Genomic DNA, 26436 nt, shown 5'->3' on the forward strand with positions numbered 1-26436 from the left:
GGGGCGGAGCCAGAGGCGGCGAACCCTGTGAGAACCCGAGGCTTGCTTTGGCCGGAAGCGGCTATCTCCGGCCTGCTTCTCGAGCCGGAACTTCCGCTTTGCACATGAGGACTGGGCGGGCACTTTACTAGGGAGGACCTATGGGCGGGACAACTCAGGGGACTGTATTAAAGGACGGACACTTCCGGCGAAGGGGCGCTGTGGCGGTGCTTGGGATCATGGCGGAGAATCACTGCGAGCTGCTGCCGCCGGCTCCGAGCGGCCTCGGGGCGGGGCTGGGGGGCGGCCTGTGCCGTCGCTGCAGCGCTGGGCTCGGCGCCCTGGCACACCGCCCGAGCGGTGTGTCCAAGTGGGTCCGGCTCAATGTCGGCGGCACCTACTTCCTCACCACCCGGCAGACGCTGTGCCGGGACCCGAAGTCTTTCCTGTACCGCTTGTGCCAGGCGGACCCCGACCTAGATTCGGACAAGGTGAGGGCCTCACGGGTCAGCGGGGGGCTGGCTGGCCCGGTCGCCGTCCGTGGCACGCACCTCTCCACACCGAGGGCGCTCAGCGGAGCGGGCACTGCGAGGCCAGCGTCCTGGGCCGGAGGGAGGATGGCACCCTCGTACCCATCTGCCTCGGCCTCTGATTAACAGTGTCGCTCGCTCGCTTTCCACGCTCTTCGGTCGAGGGGAAGGACCCGGGCTTTGCTATGGCCCTACTTTCTTTCTTCTCTCCAGATTCTTTTGCCCAGGGTCTGCGAACACTACCGCCCCAGCTATTTGCTGGCCTTGGAACCTGAGAACCCATTGCGTTCATGTGGTCTTTTCACATTCCAGACGTTTAAGTTACCGTAGGCCGTGGGGGTTGAGACAGTGGCAACCTTATTTCCAGTGACTTGCAGAGTTTGTACTCCATCCTTCTCATCCGTAACATGAACAAGGCCCCGCAGCTCTTAGAAGATACCTCCTGAGTAAAAATGTTCAAAAGTCTCATTTTACTTCTAATATATGAATTATTTGTATTGAATTCTGTTCTGGGCCAGGTGTGGAAAAATCTTAGGGTTGTCAAAGAGAGACCAGGTAGAGAATCCTTTCTGATGTGCTTTTCAAGCTTAGTTTCCCCACTGCCTTTGCAGAAGTGTAGGGATTTCCAGGTTAGTTTGTAGTTTGTTTACCTTTCATTTAATTAAATGATTGTTACACCAGTGGTAATAGAGTGTGTGGTATATAGTGCATAGCTGATAACTCGGGTATTGTGCGGGATTGAAACTTAGGGGAAAAAAATAGTTCTCGCCCATTTTCCCCCTAGGCAGTTTAGCAGCCTTATACTAACTTTGTGAGTTTTCTAGTTGAGCTTATATGATGGCACTTGACTTTGTGCCTTGCCACACTGGAAGTTGCTGCTCAGGAGGTTTCCCAGGAAGATTGGGAGCTCAGTTCACTTCAAAAGGCCTGACAGAGCACCTTCTCAGTGTGGCCTGCCATTTTGATCAGGAAATAATTCTTGAGTTACTGCAAAATAATCAAGAAATTAGGGTTTGAGACACTAGTGTGTTAGTCCTTCACAACTCTCCGCCCAGCTGTTCCCGTTCTGAGTTGACCAAAGCTCTTTACTCTGAGAGAATTGACCTTCCAGAAAATAACAAAAGTCTCCAGGATGGAAATAGGCTTTTGTCAGCTGTGTTTTCTTTTTATAGTGAGGTGTGTGTTTTATTGCTGGCTTTTCAAACAGCGTTTATAAACATTCTTTCTACTCAAGCATCCCTGTCTTGTGTATTAAATCAGATTTTTAAATCAGCCTTGGCCATTGGCTTCTGGTATCTTTTGCCTGTTTAGCTCTGGAACAATGGATTTAGAACTGTGATTTAAGCATAGTTAAAGTCAAATACATTTCTTCATTTTACTGTCTCAAGATTACTTTATAAATTATCCTCTATTGGGTTGGTGAGATGGCACTTGCTGCTGCCAGCCAAGCCTAACAGCTTGAGTCTCTGGGACCCACATGGTGGAAGGAAGAAAACTTGACTCTTGAAAGTTGTAGTCTGAGCTGGGCAGTGGTGGTGCACACCTTTAGTCCCAGCACTTGGGAGGCAGGGACAGGCAGAGCTCTTGGGTTTGAGGTAGGCCTGGTCTACAGAGCAAGTTCCAGGACACCCAAGAACTACACAGAGAAACCTTGTCTCAAAAAAACAAAGTAAACTGGGCGTGGTAGCACAGTCCTTTAATCCCAGCACTGTGGGAGGCAGAGGCACGTAGATTTCTGTGAGTTCAAGGCCAGCCTAGTCTACAAAGTGAATCCAGGACAGCTAAGGCTACACAGAGAAACCCTGTCTTCAAAACCAAACCAAACCAAAAGAGAGTGGGCTGGAGAGATGTCTCAGTGGTTGGAAGCATTGGCTGCTCTTCCAGAAACCTGGGTTCAATTCCCAGCACCAACGTGGCAGCTCACAACTGTCTGTAACTTCAGTTTCAAAGAATCTAACCCCATGCAGACATATATGCATGCAGAATACCAATGACATAAAATAAGTCATTAAACTTATTATTTTTTTTAGCTGGGAGTGGTGGCACAAGCCTTTAATCTCAGCGCTCAGGAGGCTCACTGAGTTTGAAGCCAGCCCAGTATACAAAGTCTAGGACAGTCAAGGCTACCCTGTCTTGAAAAACAAAAGAAAAAAGAAAAAGTTGTACTTTGACTTCCAGGTGCACATTATGGGATTGTATGCCCACACACATACATAAATAAATGAATGTGTGTATATGTATATGTGCATGTTGCCTTTACTGCAATGGAAGATTATCAGAATGTTTTAGTTGATTTTTTTAAAAAAATTTTATTTTTTAGGAACTAGAGAGTTGACCCAGTGGTTAAGAACACTCGTTGCTTTTACAGAGGACCTGCATTGGGTTCCCAGAACCCCTCATAGTAGCTCAGGGCCATCTGTAACTGCAGTTCTAGGGAGTCTTAACGCCCTCTTTTGACCCTTTGGGCATCAGGCATGTCTGTGGTGCACATACCTATGTGCATACAAAACACTCAAATATAATGTAAAATAAGCCTAGAGTGTGTTAAAATGACATCCAATTTGATCATAGAATCACAGTTCAGAACATAAAAATAACACAGCAGCACCAGGCATGAGGGAAAGCACCTGTGATCCCAGCATTTGGGTAGGGCAAGGCAGAAGGATGGGGAGTTTTAGGCTAGCCTAGGCTACATGGAACCTAGCTCCAGAAAAGTATAGTAGATGCCAGTCTTGGTCTCATGGTTGAAGTGGATAGTGTTTGTTTTAGTCACATACGGGTTGCTGGAAAGAGTAATTCTAAGTCACATTAGTTGTGTTACAAGAGTCTTCAAATAAAATTTACAAACGTTCTGTGTTTGTAATGCCACTGCCCCCACAACCATGTTCTGATGAAAGAGTGTCCCAAGCGATTCCACCTTAATAATTAAATCCTAAGGAGGAGGTGAGGAGGGAAGGGCTGTTAACATTGGGAGGCCATTAATTACATGATGGAAGATAAACAGGATGTTGATTCACGTGGAAAGATGTCAAAACTCTGACCTCATAGCTAAGATCAAGGAAGGGATACCTGGCAGATACTCCCACAAGTTGAACTTTAACAGGGACCTGGTGGAAGGTTCCCTTTCTGGCACTTGGTGGTTATTAAGTGATTAGCCTTGCAGAATGTGATGCTAAGAATGGGACCAGAGTGAGGAGACTTAAAGGAAGAAGTTCCTAAGAAACCTTTAGAACTTTCTGGGTTTCACAGTGATAGGAGAGCACTAAAGGCAGGCCGGTGCCAGGCCCTGAGTTACTATGGGGAAGTACATTTCTGGAAGACACTTTGCAAAGATGTGAACAGACAGATTGCTAGGCATAGTAGAGAATGCAGATATATTCCGGGCTTATGTGACTGACCTTTCAGCCTCGTAGCCAATCCTCTGTCCCCCATGTCCCCAGAGCCCAGTGTGGGACTTCCTACATACCATGCTTTGTATCCCTAGATCTCTGACTTCCTGTTTCAGGGGCCAGCTCTGAGCCCACTGCTGTGTTCTTTTTCTAGACAGCCTGAGTGAATTCTCACCCTTGGGACATCCTCCAATGGGACTATGGCTGTGTTGTGCATTTGAGCATCTGCCGTTGCGTGTCATTCTCTCTCCAGTGTTGTCCTTGGGGGCAGGCCAGGTGTGATACTTTTAAGCTTCCCGTGGAAAGCGCTTTGGGAAGGCTTGATGTTTGATCCATTTGGGTTGTCTTGCTGCATCCAATCGTGTGTTGAAAACAGAGTTGCTCTTTGTAGTTCCACTGGCCCGTGTTTAGTATGGTGATGCTTCGGGAGGGAAAGGGAAACAGCAAATACTGTGTGATAGCCTGTGGAAGCTATCCTGAACTAGGTAGAGTGCTGTGTCTCTGACCGAGCCAGATCGAGAGAAAATGCCAGTTGCATATGAACTCCTGTCCTTGGAGTAGGGCCACTGTCCCCGCTTTAGAGCTTGTAGACATAATTACAAGGGTCTTTGGGTACAGTGTTTACTACACCCAGGTCCCTACAGTCCTCTCTATCTGCCTTGGGTACAGTTGGTGTGGTGATTTTTAAGGGTTAGAAAGATATTAAAGGAATATTACAGGGCTGAGGGGTGGGTGTAGGTGGTAGACCACCTTTGAATTAGTGCCTTGGGAAGGGAAATGGGGATTACTTAGAGTATAGATGGCAGGTTTTGTTCTGTGTAACTAAGTCACAGAAACCAACCAGCAGAACCCCATAGGCATCCTGTGCACTGGACAGAGCTGCACTGGCACAGGCTGTGAGGGGGTGCCTAAGCACAGGTGTGTTTTACTTCTGTGGCATGTTAAGGATGTGGCTGAGTTTATTCCTTGCCCTAGTGCCGCATCTTGTACCCTCGCCCCTTTTGCAATGAGTGCTTGTCCTCGCTGTGTCTGGTCACTTCTGTCAGTGTTCTCATTTGGAAGCCCCTTGGTCCTGAGCAGGCCAAGGAGTTGCATCTTTCTGAGGAGAACTTGCCTCAGGCTATCCGCTGAGGTGGCAGGGAGGTGGCTGGCAGGTGCAAAGGTGTTCTTTCTGTCTGCTACTAGTGTAGTTCAGTTGTGCTTGTCCAGCACAGCAGTCAGGGGATCAGAAAACTCTGGCCACCTGCCAGCTTTCCTACATCACATGTTCTTGGAGCCTGGAGCTTTTCGTTCCCCTGCAGATGGGGTAGGGGTGCTTTGGCTCTGGAAGTTCACAATTGAAGAAAACAATAGGACCAAGGTACTTACCAACCAGCCCTGCTCAGAGAGTACATGCCTCCTGGTCCCAGGGGCAGAGGCTTCAGGGTGGGAGGGGCCTGCTGTTTCCCAGGCATCAATGCAGGCTTACAGTGGTTCCTTTCCAGAGCCCTGTCTGCACTTTGCTTATTCTGTGATTTTGTCCTCTGCATACTCTGGGCTACTGGCCAATGGGAGGGTCTATACAGCTGAATGCCAGTAGGCTGCCCCTGTATAGATGCAAGCTAACTCTCATTAGGCCTTATTTAGGGGCAGCTTGCGCTCAGCTTGCTGTGGGAAGGAGCAGAGCTGCCTGGTATGGCACTGTCTTTTGAGATGCTTGATGCCTTCAAGCTTAGGAAATAGAGCTCTGGAGCTTTGGTGCAGCACCCAATGCCCATGGGGATGGCCTTAGTTAGGGGAGATGTGCCCCCAGCCCTTGTTCTGGTGGGTTCTTGCTTGGCAGTTGAGCTCTACACTTTTTGGCCTAGTTTTGCAAATCAGACCTGGTGGTCAGCTCCTCACCGTGGGCCAGGGAGGTTTTTCCAAGCAGATGAGGAAAGGTTAAGTGCCACTGAATGCTGGGCAGTCTTTACTGAGGGGGAGGAAGAGGAGAAGCAGAAGCAAGAGACCTACTCTTTGAGCCTGGCAAAAAGGAAAGGAAGATTTCAGTGCTTAGTTTACCCATGTGCCATGTGTGAGGAGGGGAGAGGCCATCTCAACGTTGATGGGATGGCAGCCTTGGAGGTAGCTGAGGGGACTTCACAGGTGAGGTGTGGACCTCTGGTTTGGCCATCCCGCCCAAATGCCCTGGATTGCTGACCTATTAGCTAGAGTGGAGGGGCTAGTGCTGGGGCTTGAAGACTGTGGAGCCAGGAAAGGTGTCCCCTTAGGCCTTCTAATGATCACATTTCCTTTTCTCTTCTCTACTGTCTGGCTGATGGCGGCAGTAGCCTGTTAAATACGCATACTCCTTGCCAGAAAGGAGCAGTGTGGGGTCTTCTGTGTACCTAGGGAGGAAACCACCCAAGAAACCTGCAGAGTGGATGAGCGCTGGTGATGGAGATGTTCATGACAGCTTTATTTGCACAGGTGCTGGGCTCAGGTACAGTGTAGAGTCTCTTCCCATGAGGGCTCCTGTCTAGTAAGTCTGCAGGACACGACAGCAGACCTCAGCTTCCCAACCTGCCCCGAGTAAATTCCAAGCATTCTGGCTCCATGAGATCTCCCATCTCACCAGCTTTACCAGTGTCCTCAAGTCTAGTTTCCAACTAGGGGCAGGAGTAATTTGCTGTGCCGTCTGGGGCAGGGATACATTCCTCCAGTCATGACTCTGAGCTCTGAGCTCCCAGAGGGAGGGGGCCAAAGTCACACCAAAGGTCACCAAGGGTCAGAGCCCTAATGCATCCCTTGCTTCCCCAGTCTCACTCAGGTCTGGCCTCTGTGGTCCTCTTGTTCCAGGGTGGTTTTGGTAGTCAGGTGAGCTCAGGGCAGCGTGGGTTCCACAAGAAAAGGGAAGTGAGTGCCGAGCTCTCCTTAGCTTCCAGTGCACTAGGAGTAAAAGCTGAGGCATGGGGAGAGGGGCACTGGGTGCAGGCGGTGGCCTGGGAAGCAAGACTCTGGAGTTCTGGCCTCACGCTACAAATCTGAACGTCTCTTACAAGCCTCCTGGGTCTCTGAGCCTCAGTTTCCTCATTTGCAATTGGTGATGTCTAAGACTTTTTGTGAATCAAAGATGTGGCAAATATTTATAAAGCAGAGCAAGAGAGTAGAAATAAAGGTTTGTATGTAGATGTGTCGCTTGAAATGGATAATTTCAGAGTAAAATCTAGGTGTGTATAATTAGGTTGATTGTGCATGCTGTTAGCACACACAGTTCAATGCATTTGTCTTTAGTGGGACAGTTGATGGATATTCTTCCAGATTTAGTTCACAACACCCTACTCTTAATTTTAATTCTCTGCTAGTGGCTGTGCCTTGTCCCTTCCGTTGGGATGGGTACAGATGCACCTGAGCCTTGAGAGCGATTCAGGGAACTACTGCAGACTTTCTGTGACACTCTCCACCTGCATCTTCAACTTAGAGTTTTACCTGAGGCACAGTGACATCAACTCTATTCTGCATGCTGTTTCCAGACTCATGGATTGTGTTAGGGTCATGGCCTGGAGGATGGTAGTAGCACGGGGCTGTGTTCCGATTGGATGACTAATGACTAGCCTCTCACTACTAGGCCTTTCCCCACCCTGAGACACAGGCTTGAGGCAGGTTTGTTTCTGGAGCTCGTCTCCAGATCCTTTAGAAATTGGTTTGTGGAGTTAAGCCCTCTGGGAGCACATTTGATGTGCACCTAGCCTGGCCATTGCCCATCTGCTACTCTGGGGAAGGTGTTCATAGGTAGCTACTCTGGCTAGGCCAGGGGAACCACCTCGGAGGCCTGGAAACTGCCCTGCCCGGCTCAGTGGCCAGTAGCTCAGGCTTGGTGTTCAGCCTCCGTGTTGTGCCCGCTCAGCACCAACCTGGGCATCAGCAACCCATCTCACATATGTGGACTGGTTGCATATGTGTGTGTTGGGGGGGGGGGGAGTTGGTTCTCGCGCAGTGCTCAGCTAAGCCCGGTGATCCCTTTTTTATGCCGGGGGGGGGGGGGGGGGATGTACATATTTCTAGCCAGTACTGCACAAGTAGGTCAGACACAGATCCACTGAGAAATGGGGAAGTGGGGTTGGTAGAGGTGAATGACTGTGGAGAAAGCAGCCTTAATTCTGGTGCTTTTATGGAAAAACAAGACCTTCCCACCATGCTAACACAGCAGAGGCTTTCCCCTAAATCATGATAGGACCGAAGAGAAAACAAAGACCCAGTGGTGTGTCTTGGCTGCTTCCTGGCTACTCTTTGAATCTGCTGGGTTTTAGAAGTGGTTTCCTTCCACATCTTGTGTGTTCTTGGCATAGGTGACAGTGGCGGCCCTGCCTCGAGTGGCCGAGTTGCTGTAGTTAACATCTAGGTCGTCCCCCTTGGACATGGAGGAGCACACTTTAATTCCAGCACCCAGCAGGCAGAGACAGGTGGGTCTCAGGGAATTCAAGGCCAGCTAAGGCTACCTAGTGAGACGATACCTGTCTGAAAAAAAGAAATAAGAAAGAGAGAAAGAATGAATCTTACTGATTCTCTGTGAGTGGACGGAAGGCTTGGGTTTGGGCCTGTGCTGTCTGTTTCTGTGTTAGGATGGAGACCCTGAACTGCGTTACCGACACTGGTACGTGGAGTGCTGGAGGGCCGCCTGTCAGTCTCTCCGCACAGCCTTGTGAACATGAATACCACCTGGAACGCCCCCACAGGGGACCCCAAGCAGCACTGCCATGTGTATCATGGTGGACATCTGTGGGATATAGGCAGCTGCCAGGTTTCTTGTCCGGCTTGAGTGTCTCTCTGGCCGCTTCAGTGGCGGCTGTGGTGTGGAACTGAAGCTGAGTGAGGCCCTCTCCTCCCCAGGCTGCTTTTGATGATGGTGTTTCATCACAGCACTAGAAACCCAGCCAAGACATAGGTGTTCATGCCTTTATACATAGCCCCGTGAGGGCCACTGCCTTGCTTGGTGCTGCGGCTCTGCTTTCCAGCCTGTGACCATGACTCCTTGTGGGCTTCTGTGGAAGACTTCTTGCCTGTTGCCTTCCCTGGCTGGCCAGGAGGCCTGGGGCCTCACAATCACATGGGGCTGTGTTTGCGCTCAGGTTCCTGTTACTCATCCTGCCCTCTAGCTTAGCTCCGCAAAAATTTTAAATTACTTTGGTCTTATTTTTCTGGAAGTCTCCACATCTAAAGTGCTTCTTTACTGGATGCAAATGGAGGTTCCCACACCCACAAAGTATCTGGTTTGCCCTTCCTTTGTGCCTGGGTTTTAGGCAAACAGGGCACTAGGCTCCAAGCACAGGATATTGCCTAGGAGAGTCTGAAGGTTTAAGACGTTTCCTTGGGTTGCTGTTCCCATGTGGCCAGTTCTGAAGCTTATACCTAAGTCGATCGTTCATGGTGGTAAGCCCTCAGCCCTAAGACAGGGAGAGATGCTGGGCAGATGCAGCCTTCTGCTGTTAGACACCACGGCTAGGTTCTCACTCCAAGCACTCCCAGAAGCCGCTGCCATCCTAACTGATCATTTGCCTGAAAGGTGTTCAGGTGTGTCCTTTTCTAGGCCAGAGGGGCTTTGGGCTAGAGCGGGGTTCTTTCAAAGCATTTGTCAGAAAGCTGCCTCCTGTAGGGCATGTTCAATGAGAGCCAGCCGCACCCAGCACATGACCTGGCCAGGCTTTGCAAACCCCTTCATGGTTTTCAGGCCAAGTGCCAGTGCCAGCTTATGCGGTGCTAATGGCTCCTCTGATCTGCCACAGTGTCCCATGCCATCATCCTTCAGGGCTTGGGAGGCCTAGGTCACTTTCATGTAGTCTTGTGCCGCTTGTTCTGGAAATCTCCGGGAGGCAGCTGAGTGAGGGCACTCAATGGACAACTTCCTCCTGCTTCTCCCTTTACTGACTTCCCCTTAGTACTCTGAAGGCCTTTTGGCTTCTTGTTGTCAGGAGAGACAAGACTCCCCTTGTTGCCATGGCCAGCACAAGAGAGGCCCCAAGAGTATCCTGGGTAGGGATGAGCCCATCCCCCTCTGAGCTTTTTTTTTCTTGACCTACCAGTGGTCTGTCAAGAGGGCATTGAGCCGTGAATATTTCTGAGCATGGTGATGTGGAAATGTCACACTGCAGGGGGCTCTTCCACGTGAACACAGGAGTGCTCTTATGGTAGTGCCGTTCCCTTTTCCAGCCTGGTTGTGGCCGTCTGTAAATGTGGGAACAACTGCCGCTGGCCTTTGAAAGCTGCCCTCCTTAATTTGGCTTTGCTTCAGTGACTGGGGTCATGAAGACCGAGAGAGCCTGGAAGGCAGGGCCTCAGGTGGCTGGAAGGAATAAAGGCCGCCTGGCAGAATGGAGAGCCCTGGGGTGTGGGACCTGGTGTCCTTGGAGGAGGGGGATGAGGATGAGGTTGGGCGGGTCAGGGAGTAAGGACAGTCACATTGGGTGGAACAGAGCCTACACAGGAAGAGAAGAGAGCTTAGGGTAAGCACCTGGCTTCTACCATCCCTGCCTCCCAGGCCTCAGTGATTGACACCAGCCACAGCTCAGGTTTCTCCCTTTGAGCTGAGAAAAACCAGTTTTTATCATTCTGTGCCTGTGGAATTAGGAAAGAACCATTGAAACCACTAGTTTGTATTGCTTCATACACAGAAATGGATGTGTGTGAAGACAGAGCCTCTGAAGGCTCCTTGCTTTGTGGCTGAGGCCTCTTATGAGCTCCGCAACCTATGGACAGCTACATCCAAGGGGTTCCGGGACACTTCCCGCCCCCACATAATCCCTATACTGTCCTTTGGGCCTAGGCTAGCCAGTGAGTAGAGCATTTTTCCATGGTCTGCGCCTACAGGAGCCCCATGGGAAGTGTTCTGCTCAGGGAAGCCACTGTGCTGTATTGACTATAGAGTCGTTTTCTCTCCCTGGTACTTGGTATGGCCTTGCTGATGGGAAAACTGGGGTGGTGGCTTTGGCTGAGCAGAGATCTTGGAACCCACCATGTGCCTTGGGCTGCTGTCTCTGGCTATGTGTAGAGGCAGATGTCAGGCTGCACCAGGGAGGAAGCCTCACCCTTTATCGGCTTATGTGGCTCCATGCCAGAAGGTCTACATCCCTGTTGGATTTGGCAGCCCCCAAATAACATGCAGCCAGTCCATGGCTGGTCACACTGACAGAAACTCACTAGCCCACACCCTGGGCGGGGATGTGTTCTTGTAGCTTCTGTGCATCACCCTCTCTGGTCCCCAGTACTACACCTCCTCTGCCCCTAGCCAGGCCTGTGGCTCTCATACTGGACATGAGTTTCCAGCAGGTCTGCATGGCATGTGATGTCACATGGGGCTGAGTGTGCCCCATGCTGTAGGAGGCTGTCCTCCATGGAGACAGCTATGGTGAGCATGTGAGGGTATCTGTCAGTCCTCGAGCAGAGCTACTGCCCTGTCAGAGCGAGCAGGCAAGTACGTAGGTTGTCCTCCAGGTGGCTCAGATTCCACAAACCGCTGACCACGGTGTACAGGTTTCCTTAGAGATCTTAGTCACTGGCAAAGCCCAAGGACTGTGGTTCAGCCGGAGGGTAACCCTGTGTGGTCACTTTAACATGCCACTGACACAGGCTTCACTTCTCGCTGTAGGAGGCCTCCACAGTAGGCTTCAGGGCTCAGCAGCAGAGGTGCCTTCTCCAGTGTACTGCTGCTTGGACTCCCAGTCTTAGATTTGTGCATGTGCAGTTGTGGAACCGACAGAGCAAGTGCTGTTGAGTGTGCTCTGGTCTTACTCTGACTGCAGAACCTCTGGCCTCCACATAAGAACTGACAGCATTCTGTTCTCTGTAGGATGAAACGGGTGCCTATTTAATCGACAGAGATCCCACTTACTTTGGACCTGTACTGAACTACTTGAGACATGGAAAGCTGGTTATTAACAAAGACCTCGCAGAGGAAGGTAAGTTATCCATTTCAACAGGCACATGAACTCTGCAGTGGTACCTGGTAGAAGCTGGTTGGTTTCTTGAAGGTGCCTCAGGGCAGAGCCTCTGTGAGGACTGCATTGTTGAAGGACCTAAGATGTGCGTCGAGTGTCCAAAAGCCATGTTGTAGGCAGTGTTGGGTGTCTTGTGGTACAGCGTAGGTGGCCCTTCGAAGGTCTGGGCTGCTTCAGTTTCTGCAGTGTGGGGCTGTGTCGCGGATACTCTTACAGCAAGTCCTGGGGAGTGGTGTGCGGAGCCCGCTCTCCTTCCAGATCAACTCAGGGATCCTGGACATTTTGCGGTCTCCTCACTGGCCACCATTGTGTCCTGCTGGTCACAGAGCACAGGATGCACAGCACCAGGCTAGCTTGTCTTGACTCAGAAAATCTTGGGCCATTTTAAAAAGGCCTTAGTAGGTTCTGGCACCTTCCCTGAATCAGTGGGTCTGGGTAGAATTATGGCAGCTCTCTTCGTAGCTCCTACCATGGCTCTTCCTCCTTCAGTGTCTCGTTAAGTGTCTGATCACCGCGTTACGTGTGGACTGTCACATGGAGAGCTAGTTCTGCTCTGGGGCCGTGAGAGCCGTGTTTATTGCCTGGCAGCCTTTCATACTTCATTCCCCAAGTTTCCCTGTTGCCATGCTGTGTGTTACCCTGAGCTGTCCCGGTCTAGCTGTGGCTTCCCTTTAGGAGTGGGAAAGCTAAAGAAAGGAAGAAGGCCTGTACAGACGAGGAAGCCCAAAAGCAGGCCTCTTGCAGATCTAGTTTAGCTTTCTGGGAAGTTGGAGTCCTGAGTGTGGGACGTTTGCTAGCAGGCTGTAGGGAAGGCCGCTTCAGTAAGTGTGGTGTGTGTGACTGGGACACGTGCAGCAGTCCAAGGCGTCCACACTTTTCTGGCATCTTCAGGTTCCCAACAGGAAGAGCCAGGCTGTGGAGAAGCAAACAAACCAAACATCAGTTGTCTGTGGGCTGAGAGCGGGTACTCTGCCTCCACATGTACCTGTAGTGACTGACAGTGCTGTACATATGCCTAGTAAATTGACCTTCCTTTTCAGTCCTGTGCTGGGTGCTGAGACCCGGAAGAGCTCTGTGTGGCTGTTGGGAGAGGCTGCACACAGGACTTCGGGCTAGGGATGGGGTGCGGGGAGGAAACGTGTGCTTGCTTTGGCCTGATCTAGTAGAAATCACAGTTATTTACCTCTATTTCAGGAGTGTTGGAGGAAGCGGAATTTTACAATATCACCTCACTAATAAAACTTGTAAAGGACAAAATTAGAGAACGAGACAGCAAAACATCACAGGTGAGACGGGTGACTAATCTGCCGGCAGTTCCTGGGCCTTGGTGTGTGAGCAGATTTGGCTTCCCTGTTTGTGGCCTTGGACCAGAGCTGTCCTGTCCCAATCCTGGTGCCCCAGGCCTTGCTCTCTTTTTCCTCATCAGTCATGAAGGAGCCATGCACCTTAGCTTGGCCTATTGCCACGGAGCCACTGCAGTCAGTGGAGACGGGAGTGAAAGTTGTGTGGTGAGTGCATGGAGGAGAAGGAAGAGATGCTAGAGAGCAGAGCCCCTCTAATGGAGACTATCAAGATCTGGCCTGCAAACGCAAAGGCCTGTGGTCAGCATGGCAGAGAGGAGAGCAGTGGTGACCTGGGAGGGAGGTGGTCCTGATACTAGGGAGAGGAGTTGGGCTTCCTGGGTCCTCTGCTGCTCCTTAGGTGTGTGTGTTGTGAGTGCTGTGTGAGGTCGGCAGTGGCCCCACCTCTGAGGAAGGTCTCCTCTTAGTGTTGGTCTCATCAGCAAGCTAGCTCTGCCCTTGAGAATGGTTGTGCCCACATCAGCTCAGGAAGTGAGTGCTGGCAACACCCAGGCTTGGCCCACTTAAAACCCTCTCACTGCCTCTGCCCTGTGGTCAGCCTTACTGCCGTGCTGCTCAGGGACTCTCCAGTGCACACCATTAGCCTGTGCCTCTGACTCACTGATGGCTGGAGTGGAACCTAATGCACGCCTGACCAAGCCTCTGCCCTACACTGAGTCCACTCAGTGCCCGGGAGGGGTCTAGGGCGGAGGCTCCTCTTCCTCATGGTGTTAGAAAGGTCCTGAAGGTTCCCAGTCCTGCTCCAGACCCTGTGGCCTGGACGACTTGAGTCTCTGTCTACATTGTGGAGGTAAAAGAGATCCTCCCGGCAGGGCCAGGCCTCACAGAAACGTCGCAGATGTTGCCATTTGATGCATTTGGGTGACAGCAAAGACAGTGTTGTAGCTGTTACCATTTGCCACTAGCATGTAATGCCCCCTAAGCAACAGCGTCATGGGACACTTGCTTGTCCTGTACATAGAGGCTCTAGAAGGACACACTTGTCTCTTGACTGTCCCCCATCCCACATCCAAGACCAAAGTCTCCCTGAGCTGCCCAGGGAGGGTAAGCAGAAGGCTGTACAGTCCTGCGTGGAGCATACAAATGCTTCAGTGCGCTCCTGTCCAGCCACAGGTGCAAGGAGGAGGACTCAGGTCAGGACTCATTTCGAAGTCGTTTTGAAAGTGAGCAGGGAAGCCGTAACAGCAGCTGTTGGGGCTGCAAGTTGGTTGTATTGATGCGTTCAGGGTTGCTATGGTCACTGACCTCTGATGGTCTGAGCTTAGGGTTGCTTGAGTGCATGGTGGGGCCTGACCTCTTGGGGCATTTGTCCTTGTAGATGCCAGTGAAGCACGTGTACCGTGTGCTGCAGTGCCAGGAGGAGGAGCTCACACAGATGGTGTCCACCATGTCAGACGGCTGGAAGTTTGAGCAGGTGATGAGTGGGGGCACATGGGAGTCTTCAGACCCCGGGGACCATTACCTAGTCCCATCCTCTCAGACACTTACCTAGTCCCATCCTCTCAGACACTTTGTGGTGGTTTCCCAGTGGGAGCCCTCCATCGAGGCTGCTCCCGCCATGTCCAGCACTTCCTCCTGTGTGGAGCTGAGCGGTAATGCTTCCTGGTTAACACACACCAGCTACCTTGTCTCTGGCCTCCCGGGGGGCCCAGCAGGTCTTACAGGCTGAGTATGTGTGTGTCTTGTGCCCAGACCCTGTCAGAGTCACTCAGAGGCTTGGGCAGGAGCCTGCCCCTCATGTCCCTGGCACGTAGCCCAAGAAAGACTGTACACTGCGAAGTGGCTGTCACCCTTTCTGGATCTGTGAACTGGGTCGCCTCATTTGGAGCCAAGCGCCTTTTGCTCTGCTGTCTTGTGATTTCTGTCTGGAAGAGAGTCTCCTCCCATAACAACCTTCAAGAGGTCGTCCTTAGCTGTCCTAGATGATGTTGGACCAGCACAGGCACTCCTCTTTCCCCTGGATTCTGACCTTTGTGCAGTCACCCTGGGGGACCTCTATGCTATCAGCTCTTTCTGGTGAAACCCAAAGAGCCTGAGTCATGCTGGCTCATCAGGTACACTATGCTTCCCCACTAGTATTGAATTGACAAGCTTTCAGAGAACTAGGGTGAAATGCAGCCCCTTTGTGGTGGCCAGTCCAACCTAGGGTCACTCAGGGGTCAGTGATTAGGTCAGATGGAGCTGCTTTGTGACGATACACAGTCTCTGGGAAATAAACCCAGAGCCTCTGGGTTCATGTGTTCCCATCAATGGGACCTTCCACAACTATCTACCTGATCCAGGCCAGCACCCCTGTAGTTAGTCTTACATGTTGGGGTCCACCCCTTCCAACCACTTTGTCCTTCATTGCTGAGAGGAGTAGCTTGCCCCTGTGGTAGCTTTCTCTCCTGTCCTCTGTTTCTGACGTGTCGACACATGAGCAGGGAGCACAGTGGCTAGTGTTCTTTGACCCATTTATTGCTTACTCACTGTGCTGTAGATATCTTTGCTCTGGCCATGGTGGTTTCCCTTGAGTTACTTTGTGTTTAAAAGAACAAAAGTGTTTGATGTCTCGAACCCAGGGCTGGAGTAATGAGCATAGCATACTTGGTGATCTGGAGGCTTGTGAGGCATGTTAGAGCAGGAGAGAGTATACAGAAATGCAAGGCATCGCCTTCAGTGCCTGTCAGAGTCAAGCCAGGCTCCCATTTAGTGCTTCGGACTTTTAGTGCCATTGGCTTCCGTTCCTAACACAGCCCTGGGCTTCTCTGCCCTGAGTGGGGACTAGAGTTAGTCTGAGAGGTCCTTCTTACTCCAGAGACAAGGCCGGCCTGCAGTAGTGGTGCTTGGACATGTGCTACATCCGCAGCTGTCACTCACCTGCCTTAACCTGTGTGCTACCCCACTCCTCCCTGCCCAGGGTGGCCAATCATCATCCCCTAGGGCCCAGCCGGGAGCACCAAGAGAAGCTCAGCGCCTGCAGAGAGAGCCTGTTGCAGCATGTTGTGCAATTATGTGGGGTACAGGTGTGGGCTCCTACAGTGCACTGGGGGTTTGCTTCCCGATAGTTCTATGGAAAATCCTGGCCAAAGCTAGCTCTCATTTCCCTGAGCTTCCACAGTTTGTGCCATGGTCTTACTCCTGGGGGGCCAGGTACACCTGAGCCACTGCACGTTGTCACAGACTCTGTCTCCCTTCCAGCTGGTCAGCATTGGCTCCTCTTACAACTATGGAAATGAAGACCAGGCTGAGTTCCTCTGTGTGGTTTCCAAGGAGCTGCACAACACCCCATATGGCACAACCAGTGAGCCAAGCGAGAAAGCCAAGGTGAGTGCCAGGAGGGTGGTCCTGGTTGGTCCTTGAGGCAGACACTGGGAGCTAGCCTTTTCTCTTATTTTTGCCTCACTGGTTTTTTCCTGTACCCTTTAAACTCACAGTTGTTGAGTATCTTGGTGGCTGCAGGTCCTCACATGAGGCCACCTGTTATGTCAGAACTGGAGGTGCTTTTTGTAGCAAATATTTCCACAATCACAAGACAGAGTTGCTCCTAGAAGTGTCTTAAGCTTCAGGTCCGATCAGGACAGCCACTGTGGCTGCTTTCTCTGGGGACGTCGTGGGACACAGTTAGAGGACAGCTCCCCTGAGCTCGGGTTTTTAGCACAGCAGCTGCCTCAGCTGCACACTGTGGGTCTTTCTCATTTGGCTTAGTGTATAAAAGGGATTGTCCTTCAGTCCTGCCCTACAGGGCACTGGGCTTTTCTGTCTCCTGTAGAGAGACGTGTTAGCCAAGGGTGCGAGTGCAGCCAGCCTCGTTTACTTTTAGATTACTCTCAAGTGACCAGCTTTGGTTACCTTTCCCCGGAATGCCTTATGGCTGGGACGTGGACAGACAGATGCACATGTCCTTACAGTGAACATTGTTGGCCTGGTCTGGATGATTCCTGGGCCTTGGGGCCATTTGGTGGTGGCTTGCAGAGCCTTGCCATCAGCTCTGGGGGAAGTCAGGGATCTAAGGGCCTTGCTTAGGTGGAATTCAAGGTCACATGACCACAGCATTGCCCAGGCATTGACAGAGAGCCTTATGAGATTGAGAGAGGATAGGCCACATAGGCTCTAGTCAGGGACTTGATGGCAGCCCCACAGTCAGTGGCTCTAGGTGACTCCTGTCTTTCTAGGGCTTTCCATTTAGCCTTTCCTGGTCTTTAGGGTGAGGACTTAAGAACTGAGGGGCAAAGTTCCCCAGAGGATCTGCAGGAAGCTGTACCAGCTGGATCTTTCTCATCGGTGCTTCCACATTACTCTCCATTGTGATGTGACAGGGGTCTGTGCCACTGACTGATGTGTTACACCTTCAGAACTCCCTGGGCTCCTGGGGCTCCTGTCCTTAGCCTCTGTGTGATCATAAGAGGTGAGGTGGGGTGGCCATGCCCTCCACCACTGCTTCCCCAAGCACAGGATGACAGGACAGGAGTCATGCAAGGGTTCAGATCCAGCAACAGGTTGGGGAAAGCCAGAGGCCTCAGCCCCCGGCCCGGGGCAAGCTTCCATTTGGGTCTTAGATCTAGCAGGCATTCCCTAAACTAATCACAGAAGGACATCTAGACTCTTTCATACATTTATTTTGTTATTTTTTTGGATTTTTCGAGACAGGGTTTCTCTGTGTAGCCTTGGCTGTCCTGGACTCACTTTGTAGACCAGGCTGGCCTCGAACTCACAGCAATCTGCCTGCCTCTGCCTCCGGAGTGCTGGGATTAAAGGCATTGTGGCACATGCCTGGCTTCTTTTCTTTTTTTAAGCCTAACAATATAACTCTATGGGCTAAATAGACTAGTTTATGTAAACAAGGCAGTATGCCCGGCTCAGATCTTTATTTTTATAAGCTTTTTTTCTTCCTACACTTATAGCTTTCATAATGAAGCTCATCAGAGTTATCTTTCTCTGTCAAAACTCATCCTCCACCCTGGCTTTACAGCTGCCAAAAAGACTGACTCTGCTGGGAGGAGGAGGCTTTGGGTGTGGCTCCAAGTCTCTGATATTGGAAACATGTTTCTCACTTCAAAAATACCTGACTTTGGGTGAGAGGTGGCTCAGATGCTAAAGGCACTGCCTGCTCTTCCAAAGGTACTGAGTTCAGTTTCCAGCAACTACATGGTGGCTTACAACCATCTGTGACGAGATCTGGTGCCCTTTTCTGGCCTGTAGGCAAACATGTGAGCAGAATACTGTATAAATAATAAATTAATAAATCTAAAAGTAACCCAAAAAACAAGAGACCACACGCCAAAAATCCCTGACTTTGAGCCAGGTATGGTGGCACACACCTTTAATCCTAGCACTCGGGAGGCAGAGGCTAGCGGATCTCTTGTGAAAGTTTGAGGCCACTCTGATCTACAAAGTGTGTCTATGACAGCCCAGGCCACACAGAGAGACCCTGTCTCAAAAAACAAACAAAAAACCTGACTCTGAAGTAGAGCAGTCAGTACAGCTTCTGCATACACTTGACAGCAGTAGCTTTCAGGGTCCCGAAAGCTATGGGCAGCCACAGGAGCCAGGTCTAGAGGAAGGGAGCTTGGAGACACCATCCAGACCTTCTTTAGCTACTCGGACCTGTGATCTAGCCCTGACTCAGAGTACAGTGAGTGTGGGTAAGCTTAGGACTTCCTGTTACCTCAGAGAAATACAGCTGCTAGAGGAAATTCCTGAGGCCAAGAGCAAGAGACCCTCTCTGTAATCAGGTACAGTCCTTCCCTGTGTGACACAGAGTATCTCACCTGTGAGGGAACTCCTCTGGATCCTTGGGTCCAGAGTGATTCTGAGACTCCCTCCTACAGGCATAATTTATTGATGGGCTGATCAACTTCTCCCCACATGGCTGATGTTCAGTCTCAGCACCCTTGACCAAGGTCTGCTCTCTTACCATGCAGTGGGCCTTTGATGGAGCCAGGTCCATGGTCCTCTAAGTCATGTCCCAGGAGCCAGGGCTACAACAAAAGTCCCCTTAGGCAGGCTTGGCCTGCCTGGGAGCTGTGAAGGCAGGTGCGCCTGCGGCAGGTGGAGGACTACACAGTCCAGCCAAACCTAGGCTTCCCCCAGGCTTTCCACCCGCAGGCCTGCGCTACTCAGGCTGGGCTGACAGATGTCTTCTTCCTTACTTGCTGCTGTTCACACCAGAGTGATGAAGAGGAGACCAGGCACCAAGGCAGTGACTCAGATTAAGTGTAAATGTCACGGTGAGCTCTGCAGCCCATTAGGTAGACCCAACACTATAGTCTCCCTGCCCCATGACCCCTGGTTGCTTTTGCCTCCACCCTTCCTCTGTGCTTCTGCACATCCTGTAGTTGACAGAAACTTTGATAGTTGTGCTTAGGTACCTGCACTAGAGCTCCCTGTAGGAGGGGTTGGGGGCGGGGCTATTGCTTGACTGCTGGGTGCTGCTCTGTCATAGTATCCATCCTCCGACACCAAGGCCAAGATTGGGGCTTTCGGTCATGTGAGGCTGTGGGGTGAACACAGGAGTGTTCCTGTGGCTGAGTAGTGAATGCTCACTCAGACCCACCTGCAGCCTCTAGATGGCCTTCTTGTCAGTCACAAGATCATAGCCTCACTTAAGTTGCTGAGTCTTGATACAACAGACATCCAAACCCCATGGAGTCTGTTCTCTCATCTCAGGTACTCAGGTTTGCACCCATCTCCACTAGGACTGGACAGGCCCTCAGCCGTCACATCCTCCTCCATCCAGGCCCTCTCAGCCTCCTCCTGCCATCTACATCTTAAAGGTCAGGCCTATGGTTGACCCTGAGCGCCTTGTCACCTCAACAGGGCTTACCTGTTGGTTCCTGTGCAGGGAACATTGCCACTGTGTAGAGAGCAGAGCTAGCCTTAGCAACATGGCCTTGACAATGAGCTGCAGGCTGGGAACCCCTCACTGCTGCCCTGAGTGCTCAGTGCACAGGGAGGGTGAGGAGGCAGGCACAGGGCCAGCCAAAACAAAGAATGTCCTTTTCCATTTGGAATTTGGAATTGTGCCTTTTTTTTTTTTTTTTTTTTTTTTTTTTTTTTGAGACACTATGTGTAGTCTGGCTTGCCCCGAACTTACTATGGAGACCAGGCTGGCCTCGGACTTAGAGATCCGCCTGCCTCTGCCTCTTGAGTGCTGAGCTTAAAGGCGTGCGCCACTACTGCCCAGCTTGGAGTTGTACTTTGAAATCATTGTGTAAGTATATATGAACAGCTGCAACTTTTGTGTCTTGATACTCAATCGATTGATAATCTAAGTAAACCCTTTAAGAGAGTTGACCATGAAGCCATCATGGTCACGTGCACCTGTAATCCTGATACTTAGGAGGCTGCAGCAAGAGATTCTGAGTTCCAGACTGGCCTAAGCTATGTAGTGAAATTCTTTCTTAAAACAAAACAAAGCAGGGCCAGTGGAGTGGCTCAGTGGATAAAGTTACTTACCTTGCAAGCCTAGTGACCTAACTGTGACTCCCAGAACCCATGTAAGGCTAGAACTAACTTCTGAAAGTTGTTATCTGACCTACACACATATACAGTAATACTAATAATAAGATAAATGTTTAGACTTTTTTTTAAGAGTAAGAAGACAGGTGTGGTGACACACATTTAATCCTAGTATTTAGAGGCAGAGGCAAGTAGATCTATGTGAGTTTCAGGCCAGCCAGGTCTACACAGTGAGACCCTGTCTATAAATAAATGCATTTAGAAGGTAAAAGGAAAGGCTAGGAAGATGGCTCAGAGCTTAAGAGCCTTAGCTGTTCTTCCAAAGGCCCTGAGTTCAGTTCCCAACAACCACGTGGGGGCTCATAACCATTTATAATGAGATCTGGTGTCCTCTTCTGATGTGCTGGCACACTTGTGGGCAAAACACTGTATAAATAATAAATAAAAGGTAGCCGGGCGTGGTGACGCATGCCTTTAATCCTAGCACTCGGGAGGCAGAGACAGGCGGATTGATGTGAATTTGAGGCCAGCCTGGTCTACAAGGGGGAGTCCAGGATAGCCAAGGCTACACAGAGAAACCCTGTCTTCAAAAACAAACAAACAAACAAACATAAATAAAAGGTAAAAGGAAACATGAAATTTAAGAGATAGGGTCTGGCTTTACTGCCCAGGCTAGTTGGTCCCAAATTCCCAGGGCCAGCAATCCTCCTGTGGTAGCCTCCTCAGTAGCTGGCTCTAACTATGTGTCATCGTACCTGGCTGAAAGGATGATAATTTGATGTAAGCCATACTCTTCCCTTTTTCATTTTTTGGTGTCTGAAATCAGGTATATGGTTTATGTTTCAGCACCTCAGTTGTAACATCCCTTTGGAGAGGGGTTTGCAGCCACCTGGGTAACAGACTCTCAGCTGTGCCTGCCTTAGGTATGACTTGTGACAGGCACTCAACCTAAGGCATGATGGGAATGACAGATGCTCAAGAAAGTCATACCTGCCATCAGGTTGGCTGAAGAATAAGGTCACCAGGAGATGCCCAAACTTTGGAGGCTTTGAAATTACCCTGGAGGGAGCGGAGGCGTCTTTCCAAGCCCCAGGTGTTTAGGGACTGACTTTGGTGGCTCTAGCTCTAGGGCTGTGGGCTTGTGGGAATGAAATAGTGGTTGCTCACAAGGCAAACCTGGAGCAGGCCCCAGCTCCCAAAGTTCACAGGATGGAACCACATGCCCTGGCCTCCCTGTGGAGACAGAAGGGCAGGAGCATTTGTAAGGTAACCTTGCCCTATCCAGGGCAGACAGCACTGTCTCGCCCCAGCATGTGGGATGGTAGGCTTACTGTTATAGGTCCTGATGGAGCTCAGCCTCCTCAGGATTTCCCACTCTCACTCCCATTACCACTTCTGCCAGCGTGCATCCTCACCTGTGCTGCCTCTGCTCTCCTCAGGGCTGGTGGTGGCTGAGATCTTGGCTCCTCAGTAAGAGGGTTGCACCTAGAGTCACTTAGCGATGTCCTGGAGAATTCAGAAATTGCTCATCATGTGGAGCTTGCCACTGTCAGACTAGGGACCAGCACTATCTCATAGACCTGTGAAGCTCCTTGAGGCCCTCGAGTGGCGGTTCCACGCTCCACAGCCTAGTTGGGCTGACTATTGGTAGGCATGATGTTTGGGGTGCTGGTGGCTTTGTAGGAGCAGCTTGAGAACTAGGTCTTCTCTTGAGCCCTTCCACATAGCCCCCAAGAGCCAGCTCTCCCCACTGCCCCAGACTTAGGTAAGCTTGCCCACAGTTGTGACTCTCACTACCGAATTGCTACCTGTGAGGTTTCCTCAGCTGTGAGGCATTCTGCTTGGAGTCATATCCTATTCCAGCCCTAGAGGCTCGTTTTACGGGTTTTGGTTCAGCAGCAGGTGCCTAGCCCCAGCATGTTCTGAAGGCCTCCGGAGACTTCACCCCAACTTGATATATACAGCTGGCCGTGGCATGCTAGTGAAGGGGGCCAGGACCATGCCCTGTTTTCTAGCCAGTGGGACCAGGGGTGGGGAGGCAACGGATGCTGCAGGCTAGCGGACAGAATGTGGAGGGTCTCCACAGCATGGCCTTTTTGAGGTTTTCTGAGGTCAGCAGAGGGCTGAGATCAGTGAAAGGGTGCAGGCCTTCCAATGGATGGGGTGTGGGGTTGATCTATTGCATGTGAAGGGGACCTGGTGCCTCATGTCGGCTACCCACTGTCACTGTACAGGTCCCCCTCTTAGCTAGCTGAGGTCCTGGCCTACAGTTGCAGGTTCCGCAAGACTGGCCTCTGCTTTCTGAAAAGGACACTTGGTCAAAGCCTACATCCTCACAATACATTTTATACTTTTCAGATTTTGCAAGAACGAGGCTCAAGGATGTGAAGAGTACTGACAGCTGAAGAGATGATTTCCTTTTCCCCAAGATGAAGTGAACCGCCATGTGCAGAAAACATGGCTGTGAGAAGAAACCTGCTTTTGATCATTTCTCTAGAGATCTGGGTGTGGATCCTTTTTTGCCTCAGATGTGGGTGGCGAGAGACAGCCCAGCTGTCAAGCCAGTCGTCCCCACAGGGAGGCAGCTAGGGCTGGCTTGGCAGTCTCTGTGGCCTCGCTCTGTTCTTTCTGAGTGCTATGTGGGACTGAGGCAGGATGCTGCTGACCAGGCCGTGCATTCCTGAAGATGATTTGAAGGACAGGGTCCTTGGTGCTACACACAGTCTGCGACAAGCAGCCTGGGCCTTGCCAGGAGGGAGGGGCAGCAGTTGCAACTCCTGTCCAATGCACTGTGGCTTAGGGCGTGAGTGCCTGCTCAAAACTGGTTGAGCACCAGGCCCTCATCCTTGGGTCAAGGAGGCCGCTCTGCCTCCAGGCATGATTGGTTGATTTCTCTCGACCTCGGCTGAGGCTCCTGACTAAGGCAGCCTCCACATTATCACTACTTCTGGGCACCTCCCCTGGACTACACCCCTTCAGAGCCAGGCTCTTGTTCTGGCCTGTCAGCTTGGCCCAGGACCATCAAGGCTTCTCAATTTGTATTTTCCAGGCAGGAGGACTTTGTATCCCTTTTTTAAAAGTGTGGATAGACCACCCGGTGTTTATACTCTTTAGAAATGCCTAAAAGTGTTGCTACATTTTGGATTGATCTGTTAAATCATTTAAGGGAGATAGAGGTTTTGCCTCCTATGTCCCACCTGTGGGCTCATGGGGGAGCTGGCGCCTACCAGTGCCTTTGTTGTGCCTGGGATGGAGGCTGGGGCGGGAGGCCTGTCCACCTGGCTTCTGGAGCTGACACTCCAGGTCATGTTGAACATTCAGGATGTTTACAGCGCAAACATGTCTCCTTCTCACTGGCTCTCATTTCCTTGTATAACTATGCAGTTCTTCTCTTGTATTTCTGGAGTGTTTGGGACTTTGCACAAGCTGCATGGGCTCTGTTCATCTGACACGGCATTGGAGCTGCTAAGGTTCCTGCAGGGGCTGCGCCTGCTGGCTTCAAACAGACCTTTCTCAGCTGGGTGGGGGATGTAGCAGGCCACAAACTTGGCCTAAGCAAGCAAGCTCTGTGCTTCTTGACCTCTGGCTTCCCAAGGGAGCTGTGCAAACTGACCGCCATGGCTGCCCATGTCCAGGTCAGAGCCTCGAACACTGTTTCAAATGCTTCCGGAAACTTCTTGCCTAGGCCCTCTTCCTTCTCCTCTGCCAGTAACTGATTAGTCCAGTTCTCCAACATCGAGGACTGACCTCCTCCTTTCCTGAGGTCTGTTGTTTGTTGTTAACTGTTTGGCTTGTATGATTCATAAAAACCTTTCTATGGGATTGATTGCGCCTTGGCTGCCCTGCCCTCCCCAGCACACTCTGGGGCAGTGCTCTGCTGTCGGCCGTGGGGAATACTCTGGGGAGTTGCTGGACACTTAGCATTGTTTGATTTATGACTTTGACAATAGATAGGCTTGTGGGGTTTTTTGTTTTTTAATTTAATGATATTAAAACTTAATTCACTAAAATTCTAAGGGGATATTTATACTTTTATACTTTTTTAGGTATCCGTATTTTATCAGCTTACCGTTTAATGCCTAAGTTTCCCCTGAAAATAGTAAATAAAATTGTGTATTTATGAATACGTTCAGCAACTGTTAATGTCTTGAAGTATGTGGAGAAGTGCTGTCCGTCCCGAAGTGCATGCTGGTAGGTAGGAGGCGTCCATGCTGGAGAGCAGGGTCTTCCAGGTCCCCTGAGGACTTCCCACCGTCAGCGGGGATGTCTCTGCTGCCCACACCCTGAGCCTTGTCCTGTGTCCTATTGTGCAGCCAACCCAGCCAGGTGAGCGGCCCACTGGCCCAAGGGTTCCAACGTGGGCTACCCTGTGGCCCAAGCTGAGATATGGACACAGCTCCTGTTCAGTGCTCGAGTATGTGGGTCATGAGGTACTCTGAATAGCCTGTGAACAGGGGTCGGGTAAGGGTCTGGATTCTGCTCTGAGAGGTCTCCTGATGCTGACCTACCTCACAGCCTACAACATGGCATCTGAGCAGAAGACTAGCCAGGAGGCAGGCAATCAGTTCTCAGCCTTAGACAGCCTGCCAGCTATGGTGGTATCTAGAGAGGGGCTAGTGCCTGCCTCAGGCAGTTCTCCTGATTCTGGGAAGCCAGCAAGGACAGGAGAAACCGTGTATATGGCGTTCCTGAGTGGGTCCACAGCTGCTGGACTCTGCAGAGTACGTACCTGGACTTCTGCCAAGGTGCTGCTTGGGACAGGACCACACCTCTGGTTGGCTACTGCCCTTGAGCCCAAAGGAACAGAGGGCCAGAGCCCAGATAGCAGCTTTCCACATTGTGAGTGGGCACAGTGCCAGCCAGCACCTTTGGACAGAGCCATGCATCCTACGGCAAGTCGCAATGGCAGTCTCCAAGCCTGTGAGCCTCAGGCCAGCACTTAGCAATGGAGATGGCTCAGAGCTTGCCCTTGGGGTGTCTTTAGAGTCAAAACAACCTGCCCTGTGCCTTTGTCTGGGCTCCAGTGTACCAGGCCTCCTCTCTAGAGTAGAAGAGTACCCAGCCTCTCTTAGACCAGACACTCAGTCTGGTCTGTAGACGGCACTCAACAAACAGCCTCTCCGCAGAGGCCGCTGATCGGCCTGAGGGGATTCCCCGTGCTTATTCGCTGGTATATAGCAAGTGCTAAGTGATCCATTCTAGCTTTTAGTTTGTTTTTTAGTTTGTTTGTTTGTTTGTTTTCTCTGTGACAGGGTCTCACTGTGTAGCCTTGGCTGGCCTGGAACTCAAAATGTTAACTAGGCTAGCCTTGCACTCCGAGATGTGCCTGCCTCTGTCTCCTGAATGCTAGGAGTAAAGGCATCGTCACACCCACAACAGTTACCCATTCAGGAAATAACAGTGCCTGCTCCGCTTGAGGCCTCTGTGAGCACTTGGGTGGATGTGTATATGAACCCGCACGTCTCACTGGGTGTGAAGGGAGCAGGGTTTGTGTGTGCCTACTCCCTTCCACACCCCACCCCTGTGTTACCAGAGTGGGAAATTTGAGGTTAAGGAATGGCCTTGGATCAAGGGAAGAACAAAAATTCAGGTTGGCCAGTGTTATGAGAATGCCCAGGGCCTAAGTTGCCCTCGGAGTTGCATGATGGTGCTTGAGGAGTTGGGTGGGATTGGGGAGCGTGCCTCCACCCACCTGCATGGTTCCTACTGAAGACCCAACGCTTTGTGACCTGCCTCCCACCCGTATCTGTCACTGGCCATGGTTCAGGAATGGGACAACCATTGGTCT

The 26436-nt window shown here is 51.1% G+C and overlaps 1 protein-coding gene across 1 annotated transcript; it reads left to right on the forward strand.

Moving 5' to 3' along the window:
* The first annotated feature begins 170 nt into the window (after positions 1-170).
* On the forward strand, positions 171-24772 carry KCTD5 (potassium channel tetramerization domain containing 5). Its single transcript, XM_084760963.1, has 6 exons — positions 171-470; positions 11700-11808; positions 13042-13133; positions 14527-14622; positions 16389-16514; positions 23007-24772. Exons 1-6 carry the CDS (start codon positions 219-221, stop codon positions 23034-23036), a joined length of 705 nt encoding a protein of 234 aa, XP_084617089.1. The 5' UTR covers positions 171-218; the 3' UTR covers positions 23037-24772.
* The last annotated feature ends 1664 nt before the right edge of the window (positions 24773-26436 follow it).

The sequence above is a fragment of the Acomys minous genome (assembly GCF_964271855.1).
Source record: "Acomys minous genome assembly, chromosome: 16".
Lineage (NCBI taxonomy): Eukaryota > Metazoa > Chordata > Mammalia > Rodentia > Muridae > Acomys > Acomys minous.